Here is a 15,126-nt window from a genome sequence, read left to right as displayed (position 1 = left end):
TAGCGCTATGAGGCCTGTGACAAGGCGATCAAGCCAACCGATGAGGGTCCGAGGTGGAGCTCAAAAGGTACTAGTATATCCATAGGGACGAAAATATTGGGGGTTTGCCCGAACTGAAGCGCCTATCGATTAATCTGCGTATGTGCTATTTAGAAATGATAGAATAGAGCATAGTAATGATAAGCCAGACCGTGGCGGCAGTGCCCGCATGCTTTCCACAACTACAGTGTTACTATCTCCCCAAAACCAGAGCGTTAAAAATTCCCAACTGTACAGACCCTGGTGAATTACAGCGTCGATTTATCCCCTACCGCCTGACACAAATTGAACATTACTCTATTTGTTCATTTAGCCAGGGATCTTTGAGGAGCTCCTTTGCCGTTTTTCTGTCCTCTGGGCGCCACTGGAGCATCCCCCTCATGAAATTTAAAAACACCTCCTTATTCCTGCCTTCGAGAAACTCTTCTGATTGCTCTAGACCCCCTGTCTGTGGTATTGCTATATCTTGTTTCCATTTCCCTGCTCGACCTTGTGTAAGTCTTCCATGCTTTGACAAGTCAAGGTAAACAAATATTACATACCGTCTTCGTTGAAGAGTTCATGACTTCGTTTTCCACGCATGATCATATCTAACGGGGGAGGTCCTATGAGACCGATCACCTCTGCCAGATGCGCACGGGTAGAATACCCTTTCCCGTCGGGGTCATTTCCATAGAACATATGCTTGCCCTCAAATAGATCCCATATCTAGTGATTTCATGTTAGTACCCGCACGACGACAGTGACAAGGAAAGCTATCGATAGCCAAGAAGAACATGCGTACCATAACACCCACGTTCCATATATCAATGGGATAGCTCCACTCAGTCATCAACATCACTTCTGGGGACCTGTAAACATTGGGCTGGGCATCATGATCTTGCTTCTCATCGCCTCGAACTGCAGATCCAAAGTCACTCAATACTGCGCGTCCGAATATTTTGGGTAGTTCGAATCGCCGCGAAGCATATACCGGTGCGCTTTTTACAAATTTGCGGGGCGAGGGACTGTCCATTTCAGCTTTGGTAAAAGCTTCAAGTATTGAGCTGTCCGCAATTTCTTGCAGAATGTTATCGCTTTTGATATCTTTTAAGTCGTCAGTATTTGTATCATTCATATTTAAAGGTGACTTATGTACCTGTATGAACAAGCTTGCATTCAGTGTGCAGGTAATCCAATGCAAGGAATATTTGCATGATACCAGCTTTGAGCAAATCCTCGGTAAACCGATGTGTGGGATTTCGATAAAGTAGATGGCGAAAGCTCTCCCACATCGGCTGCTGGACAAGACAGTGATGATCGCCTCCATTACGAGGAATGGTAAATAAATCCAGAGCTGTTCTCACGTGCGCATAGCCAGGGTGGGATGACTTGTGCTCCTTCAAGTAATTATAGATTTGGTATTCCTCTGCATTGTCTTCATCCCGAATATAAACTTTCAGTGTCACATATCGATGGCCCCTGGCTGCATTAACATATCATGACTTGCTATAATCATGAGAACTGCTCGGTAGATCAGACTTACTCGAGATCACGTGCAAGCCAGACAGTTGAAGTAACGCCAAATCCCAGCTTGCCAACCACTTGGTACTTGGAGGCGAAAACCTCCCCGATATTCACTGGATAATATTGCCCCTTCTTGAATCCATCGAATCGCTCCTCGTCAAGTAGTTCCGATGCAGGGATCGTCTCCCATCCGCTGGTCGGGAAACACATGGGAGGGGATGGAGCCCTCCGGAAAGTGTTTCTGACCAATTTTAATAGCGACGCCATTGGGAATGAAACAAGAAACAGAGTGATATAACGCCTGTGCAAGACCTCCATGGAATTGACGAGGAGGATGTGAGGATGCATGTAGTTGCGGGTTATGCTATTTATGGCATGTGATGACTAACCAACCTCACCCATATATCTTTCTAACTGTTTCAGGTAGTCTGGTCGGATATCGCTATCCCTAGCATATAGCATGCGTTCATCTGGCTGGGCCTGCCCTCGGCGCTTAGCTGGCTCACCTGCTTCCGCTATATCTCATTTCATTTCGCAAGTGCTGTCGCTGGGTGCGGACACCGTATACCTGTAACTGGCTCTATTGGCTAGGCGACGCGCCGCCCCATCTATGCGTCAGTCGTGATAATGTTCGCCTCCATCTCAGCGACCACTCTTAACATTGCACACAAATAATTCGGTCTACTTAGCGCCGGTGTTACAGTTTTGGGAGGCGCTGAGCATGGAAGAACTGGGGCTGGTTATCTGCGCCCTAAGGTTATCGCCCGAGTGCAAGGCTGTGAAAGCCGCAATTAAAGGAGATGCCATGGCCTATCATCAGCACCTGACTGGAAAGTTTATGAGTCACGCCAATTGCACACGATAGGCCCTCGTGCGCGCCCATCCCATCAGCTAAGCGCGAGGATCGCTACCCATGAATGTTTTGATTCCGAGGCTGATAGAATTGAAAGCGGGCAATTCTATGAATGTGGCATGCAACAGCCAGATTATTGAGACCATCGTCTAATGTCTTGGATCAGAGTAATCTAGGACTCGAAATATGAGATTCAGCCTTTCGATTACTTCTAAGATTAGGTCAAGGCAGACAAACGTATACGATTTGAATCGCAAGATGCGCCTACAGGAAAGGAAGGCTTCCTCTATTATCTTGAAGTAGAAGCTGAACCGATCGCTGCGCGAAAGAAAAGCATAAATTGAGCACCATCACCCTCCATAATTCTCACTAAATAAGAACCCAGGAATCAGTTTTCAAGCTTCACACATCAGTTCCAATTATACTTCATTCAAGCCCCCACTTCATTGACAAGGCTCTTGTTCGACTGTGGCCGTCACCATGTCTAGGCTTTTCAGTACAACAGTCCGGACCCTCCTTGAGTGGACTGGATTTGATAGGCACAGGCTATCCGACACCTGGAAGGCGGCTGTGGAAAAGTTTACCCAGCCTGGTGGTGATGCTGAATCTGTGAGTACTCCTCTTTTGGCTAGTCTAAGAGAATTATCTACTGATTAGGGATATCAGAGACTCGGAAAGATACACTCCGTCAACATCAAGCAGGTATTCGCCGGACTTGCAATGGTACCCATCTAACTAGCTGACAGGTCCCGCGGCGACAACCCTGTTCATCAATCCCACTTCAATCCTGCAGATAAAGAATGGGTCATCAGTGCGGAAATTGTTGGTACAAGAGCCAAGAAAACATTCCATATCTATGCAGATGGATCAGGCACGACTAAAAAGGGGGACATCAGGCGTTAACCCTGCAACTGGTTGAATATTGGAATTCAATGCTGATAGTGTTGATTGTGGTGTAAAACCCTTGAAGCACTGTTGTATGATATCATGGACGGTTATAGTTACTTCTCGTTATCAGTTTTTCTTGTCTGTTAGTCATATTCTTGTGCAGGATTTTTGGATATTCGCATATTGCTTGTGACTGGAGTCCAATCCTCGGACTCAACTTGTGGAAATTTGTATTGCTGATCCTTATGCAACTGGTATTTTTGATATATGAAGCTGAACACGTGCCAGCGAGCCATCTCCATAGTTCCATAGACTGCATTTGTGCCACACTCTCTCTACATGTTCAGACAATATACCTGCCTGCCTATCTTCTAGTGCCATAGAATACCAAAACCTTGCATGTTCATTTCTAATTATCTCATGGCTTTCTGCGAGAATAGACATCTCGTAGTAGCGCCACATCTCGGAGCTAAGAGAGTTCGTTAGTAATTGGCGTGTCTTACAATATTGGGCAGATGTTGATGTCCTGCCTTTTTAGTGGCCACGTTATAGTGGGTCGCTCCAAACAACCAGCTCAGCTTCCCTTAACTGATGGCACAATTGTGTACGGTTAGCTATCCCCAGCATTCCAAGAATGACCAGATGACCGTCACATACGTGGAATCCCAGTAATCCAAATGCCACAGGTCCGGAGCTACTCAACCACTCGAAACAACCCGACAGTGCCGACACACCCGAACACTAGCGTTTCACCTCCTTATCAACCTGATAAGAGCATCACCACTACTATTTATATTTCCGCGGTAGCCGATAGATTGATCCAGATTACTTCGGAAGTATATCCCTTGAATATCTGTATATTAATCCCTCATCCTCATCCCTTTTCGCATATCGTATCTATACAGACGGAACGTGTATATGCCTCACCGATCGTGCAACAAGTCTGTGCTCTGATAGTGTTGACGAATGGGTGTGCCGGACGCAGAGATTATGCGCTGTAGGGTCAGTGTCATGTGTATAGATCGATCCATATCATGCAATCTAGATCATCTGGTCATAGATGATGATTGGAAAGGGGACGGGTATCCGGCATGCTTACTTGGTAGTAGTATCCTCGTTGGAAGGGAAGGGAAGGTATGTAGCACTCTGTATGAGAAGTCAATAAGTATTTAGTTCATTCCTCGTCGTCAGTCTTTTGCTACATACTACCAAGGCATCAACTACAATCCACCTATACCAACTTCCAACTTCAACCTCCATACTACTACATTCTACTAGCAACCATGGCGGTCACAGGTACATCCTCCTCCCTCCCTCCCTCCCTCCCTCCCTCCATCAACCCCTCACCTCTCACTAACCAACCAACCAACCAACCACACAGACCTCACACCCCAAACCCCCAAAAAAGAAGATACATACACCAAAGCCCTAACCCTCAACCACCTCTGGGCCGCAAAAACCACCCTCCAAAACCCCTCCCTGTTCCCTACGCTCGCGCGCGCCCAACACCCTCAAATTCTCTGGATAGGATGTTCCGATTCACGGTGTCCGGAAACAACCCTCCTCGATCTAAATCCAGGCGACGTCTTCGTGCATCGCAATATCGCCAATGTGGTGAATAGCCAGGATGTGAATTGCGCTGCGGTGGTAGAGTATGCGGTGTGTCATTTACGGGTTAAGCATGTAGTTGTTTGTGGACATACGTGTTGTGGGGGGGTTGGGGCTGTGTTAGCTGCCCCCGAGGGAGAAGGGACTGGGGATGGGGATGGGGAGAAGAGTGTGTTGAATGCGTGGTTGAGGCCGGTGAAGAGGGTTAGGAATAGACATGCGAGTGAGTTGGGGGGAATACATGGGGTGTATGAGAGGGGGGTTAGGTTGGTGGAGTTGAATGTGCTGGAGGGAGTGAGAGTGCTGAAGGGAATGGGGGTTGTGAGGGAGGCGGTGGAGAGGGGGGAGGTGCAGGTTCACGGGGTGGTTTATGATGTGGGTTGTGGGGTGGTGAGGGAGTTGGAGGTGGAATAGAGTAGGGTGTTGTTTGTAAGTGGGTAGATGTTAAGTTGTACTTTATTGTATATTATGGGGTGGTATAGATTTCACGGTTGCATTAGAAATTTAGTGGGAGAAGTGAGAAGAAGTTCAAGATACTAGCAGAATCTGATGATATCATGATAAAGCCAGTTTACTGCCTGCTGATTGTCTAAATGAGGCTGATTATACTATCTGTGTATATGGTGCGATTACTTGCTCGCTGTGTCTAACTGGATTCCCAAAGTCGTATTTGGGGTACAGGAATAGTATGATGCCAATCGACACAATTATATATGATATATATATTCGGCACGATATCAAAGAAAATATGAATAAAGCAAGCTTCGCAGAACAATCTCTTGTTGTCAATCAAATTCATGGAGTGTACTTGTTAAGTTACTGCGGAATTGGAGATAGTAACAATAGTAGTAGCAAATATATAGCAGTTCGCGGTGGTGCCACCCCACAAACCATCACTAGTACCAGACAGGCTAATCAACTTCTAGAACAAGCACAAGAACAATACAGAACAAGCAAAGAACGATCTAACTGACCACGTTGTGCAAACCTGATCGTATGATCCATCACATTCCAGCGTGGTAATAAATGATTGTCTGACTCGCGCATATATTGAGTCCCCCACTGCAGCCGTTAAGGCTTGGCGTTGCTTAGCCCAGCAATAAATTAAAATTCTTACCCTGCTTCTATAAGCCCACTCATGCTTGTAAGAATATTGGATCTCTATATGTGACTTTTTTGTAGTATTTATAGTTATTAACATAAAGGAAATGTATGCAAAGAATGTAGTATAAGATACCCCAACTCCAACCAACCAACCAACCAACCTCCAAATGCTAATCATACGCCACAATAACCTGCCGACTAACAAGAATATCCGTGTCGCCCGGAGGAGTTCCGCCCGCAAGAATCTGCTTCTGACTATCTCCATCGCTCATCTGACTAGGTCGTCGCGTATGGTCGGGCATCGAGGTAGTGGTGATCTTGTTGGTGTGCTTTCCCTGCTCAGCCAGCTCGTAATTGCGAGAATACATGTTTGCCGGTCCCGTGCGCTGAGAGCTGTAGTATCCCCGGGAGTTGTATCGGTTGTTCGACGATGTCTTGCGGTCGCGGAGGACGCGGAACAGTGGGCGCAGTGTCGCGACGTTGCCGACGATCATTCCCAGGGCGTTTTCGGCGAATCCCCAGATTACCACGTTTGTGACGCTGTAGAGGTAGTTGGATTGGCTGGTGAGGGCGACGGTGTATTTGAGACGGACGCAGGCGGACATAGAGGCGCTGTTGAGACCATTAGTTAGTTTATGCTCACCAGGGCGTAAATGAATAAGAAATTGTACTTACAAGATACCCAGACCCATTAGGCCGACAATCGAGATCTTGGTGTTGCGGTTCAGTTGGACATTCCATAGGAGAGGTACAGGCCTGCTTCAGTTAGTGGTATTCGATAATAGCTGGAAGTGGTCGTACATGAAAGCCGTCACCCAGTCAGTGAGAATGTTAACAGCCGTGCAGGCGTAGTAGACATCGGCCAACACGTAAGATGGTTGGCAGTGTCCTCCCTTGGCGAGTAGTGAGGTATCCCAGGCCGCCCTGTAAAGTCAACATCGGTTGTTACGCTCAGATAGGTCGGGTGTCGTACTCAACAGGGATGCAGTTGATCAAAATAAAGATTAATGCGATGATATTCATCAGCACAAAGACAACAATTACCACGTATTGCACGTAGAGGTACGCTTTGCGACCCTCGGCCACTCGGATCAACATCCAGCTGATACTGAGCTTAATGGGAATAATGGCAGAACAGTAACCGACTTCGAAAATGAGGAAAAACTGAAGAGTCAGTCCTATGTAGCTGATCTTATTCGCAAACTTCCTACCTTCTGTCCTTCTCCTTGGTATTTGACATTCTGTGGCTCTGCCAATACAGAATCACGAATACCAATGCCATTGAAAGCACCACCAAGACATCCAGCTATCAGCACGGCGAATGGAACCTTGGAAAATTAGCCACCAGTAAGACCTTCGAGGCTCTAAACCCACCAATGCAGCCGTCATGATCCAATCCTCCACACTCCATGATTTCCTGGTCACTCGGCAGTATACCCGCAGGCCATAAGTCAATAATGCCAGCGTCGTCAACATAATGACACTGCCCGCCAGTGAAGGCGCTGCACCACCGTAGATGGCCATGGCGTCACGATCGAAAGCAGAGTCAATATCAGCCTTGTGGTGCAGACAAGGACATGGGTGTCAGACATAAATTTGAGGCAACATGGGGGAGTGGACATGAGTGGGGAGTTAATACGGTTATGTTAAGTCGCCGCCATCATGGCAGCTGCGGTGAAATTCCTGCTAGTACCTGGTCTAACACTCTTTAGGGATATCGTCGAGCACGCCGAGACAACTATGGCTCGTGGCACGGAGTCGCCATCTCTTCCACTTCGGTAGCCGGGAATACGAGAGCCCCCCTTTGCTAGCTAAACCTTAAGTGATCGCCCGTTTGGCTTGACAAACGGAGCCCATCTAACTGTATTCATGCGTCCCCACAGTTGCGCTAACGCCCGACAGGCTAAAGTCAATGCCCTAACTCGCTGGTGCGAGGCAAAGGTTTTCCCGGAGAGTGGACCAGGACTGCCAACAGCATGCGTACCCTCGGATGACACACCGCTGTCGCCATGATCTGCCAATCTAGAACTCCTGGAAACGGAGAGGGTCGAACATTCTGCGACCCTCATTTGGCCGCAGGAGAGGAACGGGGAAATTACTGATAGCGATTGTCCTGGAGTGGTCTCCGGCGTCTTGGCGGCTTCTAAGCGAGATGTCCACTCCACGTTCATTTGAGCATTACTGCGTGGAGGTCGTATTTGCCACAGAGGCTAAGAGTCCAGCTATTCTGACTATTGAATTGGCAACATAACCTGGGATAAAGAAAGTGCTTCGCAAGAGAAAATTGAAGGGGGGATGGAATTGCCGATAATCGCCGGGAACCCTAAAGGTAGTCCCCGCAATTGCATGTTTGACGCACTAAAGCAACAAAAACTGGGTCCCCCCAACCGGATGGAAGGAATTGATTAGGAAACGACGAGCGCTGCAGGGAGAAAGCATGACTCGTCGGGCAACTGCTAGCTTGCAACACAGTAGGACAGACTCGCAATTGATTCCCTACATCCAGTTAGACAGGAAACGCCTGTCCCGTCCAAACGCCATCAGGGAATTCCGATTGCCCTCATCCCCACTGCTTGCGACCGAGCGCCAATCAAGGAATTCTTACCGATTGGTATGGAGGTGGACTGGAAAGCTGCCAAGGCATAGAATTCTGGGTCGATGACTTACGCGCACAAACAAATAAATAGACTTCTTACCTCTCCATCCGTCCCAAGAGAAGAGTCGGGGAACCCGAGCTGTCGGCTCCCATCTGCGCGGGATTGACAATTGACATCCTCTCTTTGGCTAATTGCCCGATGGAAGAAACTAACCTACTACTAGTTATCCTTGGATCATAGATAACCAGTGGGTGGCGGCTAATTTCCTGCAGGGGCACCTACTAGTCCATCAGTAGGGCGTTCAGGGGCTGCTGTGTGTGTGTGTGTGTGTGTTTGGGACGGGAGGAGTCACAACTGGCGGGGGAACCGGAGACCGCGCGACCCGAATTCGATCCATGGAACGTCTGTCCCAGGGAAATTGCGTGAAGAGCTTTATTTCTCGTGTCGGTCATCTATGGGCAGGATGCCATATGCTGCATGCTGCTATGTTGCTACCAAGCTTTACGCTTCATGGCGGCGCAGGGCACGAGCCAAAAGACTGCGTCTGCGGTGAGCTGGTCAGACGTGGATTTTCCCTTTCTCTGATCCTCAATAGTCGATTTGTACGGAGTTCAGCATCTACATCTTCCCGGGCCGCGGTTATTGATCCGTTGATCGACAGGCATCACACTCTCGAGTCGGGGTCGATTGGCGTGGATGATCTTGAAGCTATATATAGAACTTGACGGCTGAAGGAGGAATAGGGGTAACTAAGCAATCGGAATCTTCTCCCCGGAGTCGCCTCCACACAAGTTAAGGCGGTATTGTCCGAGTCAAAGGAGGATTAAGTATCACGGAACCGCATTCGACGATCCCTGGATGAGTGGTGTTGGGTTTGCTGTCGGTGGATGGAATCCGTCGTCACGTTTCCACTTCGCAGTATCTACGCAGTAGGAGAATGTCCGGCCTGCCTGTAGTTATACTACAGAATGTCAAGTTTGATCCAGACATCCACACTATTGGGCGAGTCATAAAAACAATTGTGATAAAATGTGAAGGTGACAGGGATTGATGTGATGGTTGGTTTTTGCCCGATGGCCACTAATGGCAGCATGTAACGCGACGCGAGTCGCGACCGGATAACCCTCTCCCCTAAGAAGTTGAACTTTGACACCACATCCTCTATCTCGGCACCCACCACCCCAGCTCATGCAAGTAACAGTGGCAATATGAGTTCATGTTCGGATGAATTGCTCGAAGATGATGGCAACCTTGACGTCAAGCAAGAACTCTTGTTCACCTTGGACACCATCCAATCTTCCGGATCCTTCTTAGCCGGGGAAGCTTCGCTGGGCCTTGCCTTGCCTGGCCTGGACATTCCAGGCGTGGGCAACATTCGACTTCCCATCTCAGCCGATGATGCAGAAGCCATCATCCAGTGCTGCGATCGCAGTCCCTACGGGAAAGGTTCCGAAACCCTGGTCGACGAATCCGTCCGCAAAACATGGCAGCTCGACCCTGGCCAGTTCTCCCTTCAAAATCCCCACTGGCAACAGCAAATGGATATTCTGGTGAATGACGCCGTCACCGGCCTGGGCCTGACCGCTCAATCGGAGGAGGTCAAGGCGGAGTTATACAAGCTACTGGTTTACGAAGAAGGCGCATTCTTCCTCCCACACCAAGATTCTGAGAAGGCCGATGGCATGTTTGCTACATTAGTAGTATGCCTTCCCTCGAAGCACGAAGGCGGAGATCTCAATGTATCCCACCGTGGTACAAAGATCGAATGGCGAAGTGCGCCATCCTCAGAGTTTAGCTTTTCCTGGGCTGCTTGGTATGCGGATGTTATCCATGAGGTGAAGCCGGTCATCTCTGGATATAGAGTGGCTCTGGTGTACAATCTGATCCATCGCCCGTCGCTTGGGGCTAGGATGCCCATTGTCCAGACAGACAAACTGGCCCTTCTCTTAGGATACTGGGCTTGTCGCATTGACGAAAGGATTCACCCCGACCACCCAGCTTGGGATCATTATGTCGATAACTTCTGCCCGCCAGCACTCGTCTACGCTCTCGAGCATCAGTATACCAGTGCGGAGCTCAGCTTTGATCGACTGAAAGGAGTCGACCAAGCTCGTTTTGCACAACTGCAAAATGCGTGCCAGAGGCTTGAGTTCGACACATACTTAGCCAATATTGAAAAGACCGAATCTGGCGCAGCTGAGGAACCATACGATAGCCGTCATCGGAAGCCTTACTATGAGATAGACGTGACGGAGACCAATCTAGAGTTCTTAAAGGTAGTGGATGCGCTCGGAACTGTTGTCGCAGAGCATCTGCCATTTCACGAGGATTTGCTTATCCAACACGGATTCTTTTTGAATCGAGACCCGAATGATGAAGAATATCAAGGCTTTACAGGAAATGCGGGTGCCCAGGCCACTCATTTTTACCGAGCGACAGTAAGTCATGCTTTTAGTTCCCACATTAGCTGTGTTTTGTGTATGTTCGATCCTCATATAGTCATAGGGCGCCATAATCGTTCCAAAGGCTTTTCGCTTTTCGTTCATACTCCACCGGTTGAAGAACTCCGCAGATAATGGTGAAGAACTTCTAGACGAGTGCTACCGTTCCGTCTCAGAATGTCTTGATGAAGGTTTTACGGAGTGGGATCTGGTCGAGGCCTGCAAAATAACCTTACAAAAGGAGTGGCTGCCATCCAAGATGATTGACAAGGCCATGCAGATAGCCATTGACGTTGATGACGTGACTCTATTTTGCCAAGCCGTTGAATCTCTACACGGCACTGTTTCGGCCTCTCAGATTACTAACATCGCGAATATCATGGCGAAACATGGACTCGAAGCTGTCCGCGAAGCGTATGTTCACCTATACCATGTACAGCGTGTGCGTCCTGACACTTTCTAGGGTGGACCATGTCTTTCAGGTCCAACGCCGTTCTCCCATGATCTATAATTTGATTTCTGAGCGATACGCCTGGCTAGATAGCTTGGTCCGGGAGTATATTGAGATTTGCGAGGAACAGGGCCGAGAGGTATCGCCCGACGTGCTCGATTGGGACATCACTACTGCCAGCAAATTAATTTCCATACATTCGAGGGACACAGCTCGTGATGGCCACGAACTTGCGGTGTTACTAGAAACTTTGCCCCGGGAGAAGTTATTCGCAAGGTAGATGGACGCCTACTGGTTCCTGACTTATTACGCTAACAAAACTAGAATCCACCCTTTCCTGGAGACTAAGATTGAGGACAGCGCTTTTCTTGCCTCGTTTTTTGTCTCGGCCTATTATTACTCCACTCCTGATGATTACGACCTTAAACGTGTGGTCGATGCGATAATCAAATATCTTTTTCCGCGATTTGCTCGCGCTTTCCATATTGAATGCGAGCATACCTTTGCCTACTCCCGGAAACATACCTTGACTTTCAGCGTTAAACCGGATACGGTTGTAAAGGTGCTCCGGATAGGTGATATCAAGGACCTCGACACCACGGTATTATTCGATACCCTCACGGAGTTTGCGCTAAATCTGCGAGGAAACCACATGGGTCGTGTTTTCTCCGACTTTCTGTTGCCAGTGGCAAAAGGTGTTTGCGACAACGTCATCACGTCCCGGAGCCCTTCCACCGCTAATCAACGACGATTTTTTAAACACGTTCTGAACAAATATGTGGTTGACTATGTCCAATCTCCTCCTCTCGTGCCAGCCGACTATAAGATCAAGACACGTATAGACTGCCGCTGTCATATCTGTTCTGAGCTTAAGCTAGGGAATTTCATCGAAGATCCCGCGAAAAAGGCCACAGATGTTTTCATGGCTAATTTCGACAAGAAACACTTTAATCGCTACCTTGACGACGCTTATTTCACTAAAACTCTTATCGGACTTCCCCGTTCGGGCATGCTGCGAATAGGGAAAACGGATGCGTTGATGGCAGTTTCCCACTTGTACGCATGGAACAAACGAGCTGTTGAGGCAAAGGCTCAGCTGGAACAGTTGAAACTGTATAGCTCTCTGAGAGAACTTCTGGGAGATAGTTACCATTCCTTGATGAATCACCCCAATCTTGAACTTCCTGATGGTCATCCTGCGGGTATACCAGTTGAGGCTCTGGATGATTATCCTGTGCTAGGGAGCGTGGTTCCGAGTAAGCGTCGTCACGAGTGGTGATCTACACCTTCCCTGAATATGTTGCAAATATGGGCAGAGGGATTTTGGATCTGCTTGCTCTGTATGTCTTCTATAATACCCTACTTCATGTAATTTGATGCTACATTTCTACCACCAGATAGGCAATAAATATGCGAAACCCTGCACCTGCTGCATGTGCTAACCTTCTACATACAACGTGCGTTGGACTTGCTAGAGCAGCGCTATAAGAACAAGTCCTGTTTACCAACATATATATTCCGCCAGAGACAACCACATCACCTCACCGCGCCACGGCATACTTCATCCATAGCGGATCATTAAGCAGCCTCTCCAAACATCCATCCGCCACCCCAACCAGAACCTCCATTCCTCCCTCCCTCGGATTCGGCAACACCACCTGCAACCCATTGATCACCCCGACATGCGGCGCCCGCACCGACTCAATATGTCCTCCCAGCAACATACCCCAGTCCAGATTATACAATGCAAAGTCGACCCATGATGTCAACATGCAATTGAACCCCGGTAAATCAAGGAGTGAAGCCGGGAATATCTTTCTAATATCGTCGAGCTGCTCAATCAAGGAGATCACGTCGTCCGTATGCTGGCTGCTCACACGGTGCAGTGCCTTCCGGATCAAGACAGCCAGATCAGCCAAGCGGGCGGAAGTGAGCATCTTGCGCACGGGCATTGACACACCGATATACTCGAGAAAACAGCCAAGCGTGTTCGGGTGGACTGGAGGATTAGTCCGTAGGCGGCCATTCAGGGCGATATTGAAGAATGAGTCTTGATCCTGGTTGACGCTATCTAGGGTTTCTAGCGGCCACTGGACGGCCATCACCGTTCGCCAGAGCAATGCTGAAAGGGCATCGTTGGTCGATATCCACGGCACGTCTGTTGGTTCTGAGGCGTTCTTGGGAGATGCTTCCTTCTTCAACGCGGCCAATGTATCCGGGGAGAAATAGAAAACCCGGGCACGATGGTTCTTGGCCAGCATCTTCGGCGGCAGGCCTTCGGGCGGCTTGAACGGGAGGACGACGTATTCAGGGTGGTCTTCTATTCGGCCTGGGTTACGCCCTGAAGAGCGCATGACTTTCTCACGGTCTGTGAAAATGGCTGGTGGAAGCACGACAGGGTCGGTTATTTTCAGCCCCTGTGCACGACGGCACTCCTCCGCCCAGATCTGCATCCATGTTTGGAACGAGTTGCCGTCGCCGGCCATATGCAGGATACACCATGTGAGGATAAGTCCGCCGCGGATGAAGTTGGCTTGGACGAGCGAGATGGGGAGGTGCTCTCCTGGGTCTGTTGGCCAGATGTCACGGCGGCACAATGTGTCGGCGTCGAAGGCGTCCACGGGAAAGTGTCGGGCTTTGAGTTTGGCATAGCTTGGGAGTGTTTCTTGCGTCCGTAGGTCTTTTACGAGGATAGTCTCTTCTGCGTTGGGCCCTAGCATCTGCAGCTTCATTACACTGTCCTGTCTGGCGGTCGGGTCGGGAATCGTCTCGCAGGCTAGAATGGGGAGGCGCTGGGCTGCGGCATCGTAGCCGGCTTTCAGGACTCTGGACACATCTTCCAGCACGTAATCCTCGCCTATGGGGAAGGTGAACACGTATCGCATGTAGCCTCGGGGGCCGATGAGTTCGAGCGGAGTGAAGGTTGGCACGTCGGGGGCGATGGAACCCATGGCTGTCTGCTGCGGAGGGGGGCTAAAGATTGTCGGATTGGCAGTAGGCAAGGCTGAGCTGTTCTTCTCTGGACTTTTTATCTGTCGCAGCAAGCAGGCAGTCGGGTTGTACTTGCCCCGCTGGTTTATCTAGGAGTACAGCCTAGGGGGCATGGTTCGATTTGCATGGAGTACTAGTAGTGAGATGAACAGAATTAGCCGTGCTCACTGCTACCTCTCCCAGGTTGTCATGATCATGACTACTATAGCTGCTTATGCTAATATGGCACATTATCCCTTTTCAGTAACTGGCAACCATCCTCCGGCTCGATACTACTGCATCGCCTGTTCGCTTGGAGTATCGGTTGAGGCTAAGGGCACACGAAGGAATCCGCCCCCGGTCGTGTGCCTTTGGGGCCCCACGCCGGCGACTAAATGTCGGTCCGTGTGGCTGCTATCAGCGTTGAGCTAAAGAGATGGTGGCTTGTCTTAATATCCGCTTGGAACGGGTTTCATCTCCGTGCCTGTATTGATTGGGTTGTATGTCTGGCCCCCAAGCTAGTCGGCCGATCTTAGGATGCGCCATTCCCGCTGCCAGGATGCTCAGCCGTCCGTAGGGGCCATTCTTGGTCGCCTTTATACCACTGCTTTCTGGTTTAATGAACCTGTTCGTGAGTTTTTCTTGTCGCTGCTGTTGTTTTGTTGTTGC

The 15,126-nt window shown here is 49.2% G+C and overlaps 6 protein-coding genes across 6 annotated transcripts; 3 read left to right on the top strand and 3 right to left on the bottom strand.

Moving 5' to 3' along the window:
* Positions 1-331: 331 nt before the first annotated feature.
* Positions 332-1,755, bottom strand: BO87DRAFT_394006 (kinase-like protein; the record flags this gene model as incomplete). Its single annotated transcript, XM_025625090.1, has 5 exons — positions 332-519; positions 582-747; positions 824-1,125; positions 1,178-1,500; positions 1,565-1,755. 5 exons carry the CDS (start codon positions 1,753-1,755, stop codon positions 332-334), a joined length of 1,170 nt encoding a protein of 389 aa, XP_025483218.1.
* A 1,123-nt stretch (positions 1,756-2,878) lies between these two features.
* BO87DRAFT_422614 (uncharacterized protein) lies at positions 2,879-3,133 on the top strand (the record flags this gene model as incomplete). Its single annotated transcript, XM_025627127.1, has 2 exons — positions 2,879-3,007; positions 3,065-3,133. 2 exons carry the CDS (start codon positions 2,879-2,881, stop codon positions 3,131-3,133), a joined length of 198 nt encoding a protein of 65 aa, XP_025483217.1.
* A 1,007-nt stretch (positions 3,134-4,140) lies between these two features.
* BO87DRAFT_404126 (carbonic anhydrase) lies at positions 4,141-5,435 on the top strand. Its single transcript, XM_025625832.1, has 2 exons — positions 4,141-4,582; positions 4,668-5,435. Exons 1-2 carry the CDS (start codon positions 4,570-4,572, stop codon positions 5,306-5,308), a joined length of 654 nt encoding a protein of 217 aa, XP_025483216.1. The 5' UTR covers positions 4,141-4,569; the 3' UTR covers positions 5,309-5,435.
* Positions 5,436-6,061: 626 nt separating this feature from the next.
* Positions 6,062-7,913, bottom strand: BO87DRAFT_351682 (uncharacterized protein). Its single transcript, XM_025621148.1, has 6 exons — positions 7,373-7,913; positions 7,210-7,326; positions 6,972-7,162; positions 6,800-6,922; positions 6,674-6,754; positions 6,062-6,610 (listed from the first exon to the last, which is right to left on the bottom strand). Exons 1-6 carry the CDS (start codon positions 7,520-7,522, stop codon positions 6,169-6,171), a joined length of 1,104 nt encoding a protein of 367 aa, XP_025483215.1. The 5' UTR covers positions 7,523-7,913; the 3' UTR covers positions 6,062-6,168.
* Positions 7,914-9,549: 1,636 nt separating this feature from the next.
* On the top strand, positions 9,550-13,075 carry BO87DRAFT_185198 (2OG-Fe(II) oxygenase). The gene is made up of 4 exons (XM_025618439.1): positions 9,550-11,033; positions 11,101-11,450; positions 11,500-11,763; positions 11,812-13,075. The coding sequence occupies exons 1-4, from the start codon at positions 9,804-9,806 to the stop codon at positions 12,764-12,766; spliced, it is 2,799 nt and encodes a 932-aa protein (XP_025483214.1). The 5' UTR covers positions 9,550-9,803; the 3' UTR covers positions 12,767-13,075.
* BO87DRAFT_185181 (uncharacterized protein) lies at positions 12,954-14,656 on the bottom strand. Its single transcript, XM_025618438.1, has one exon. It carries the CDS (start codon positions 14,436-14,438, stop codon positions 13,029-13,031), a length of 1,410 nt encoding a protein of 469 aa, XP_025483213.1. The 5' UTR covers positions 14,439-14,656; the 3' UTR covers positions 12,954-13,028.
* Between the last annotated feature and the right edge of the window lie 470 nt (positions 14,657-15,126).

Source organism: Aspergillus neoniger (genome assembly GCF_003184625.1).
Source record: "Aspergillus neoniger CBS 115656 unplaced genomic scaffold BO87scaffold_5, whole genome shotgun sequence".
NCBI lineage: Eukaryota > Fungi > Ascomycota > Eurotiomycetes > Eurotiales > Aspergillaceae > Aspergillus > Aspergillus neoniger.
The sequence above is the reverse complement of the archived record's forward strand: the minus strand, read 5'-3'. Positions and strand labels throughout refer to the sequence as shown.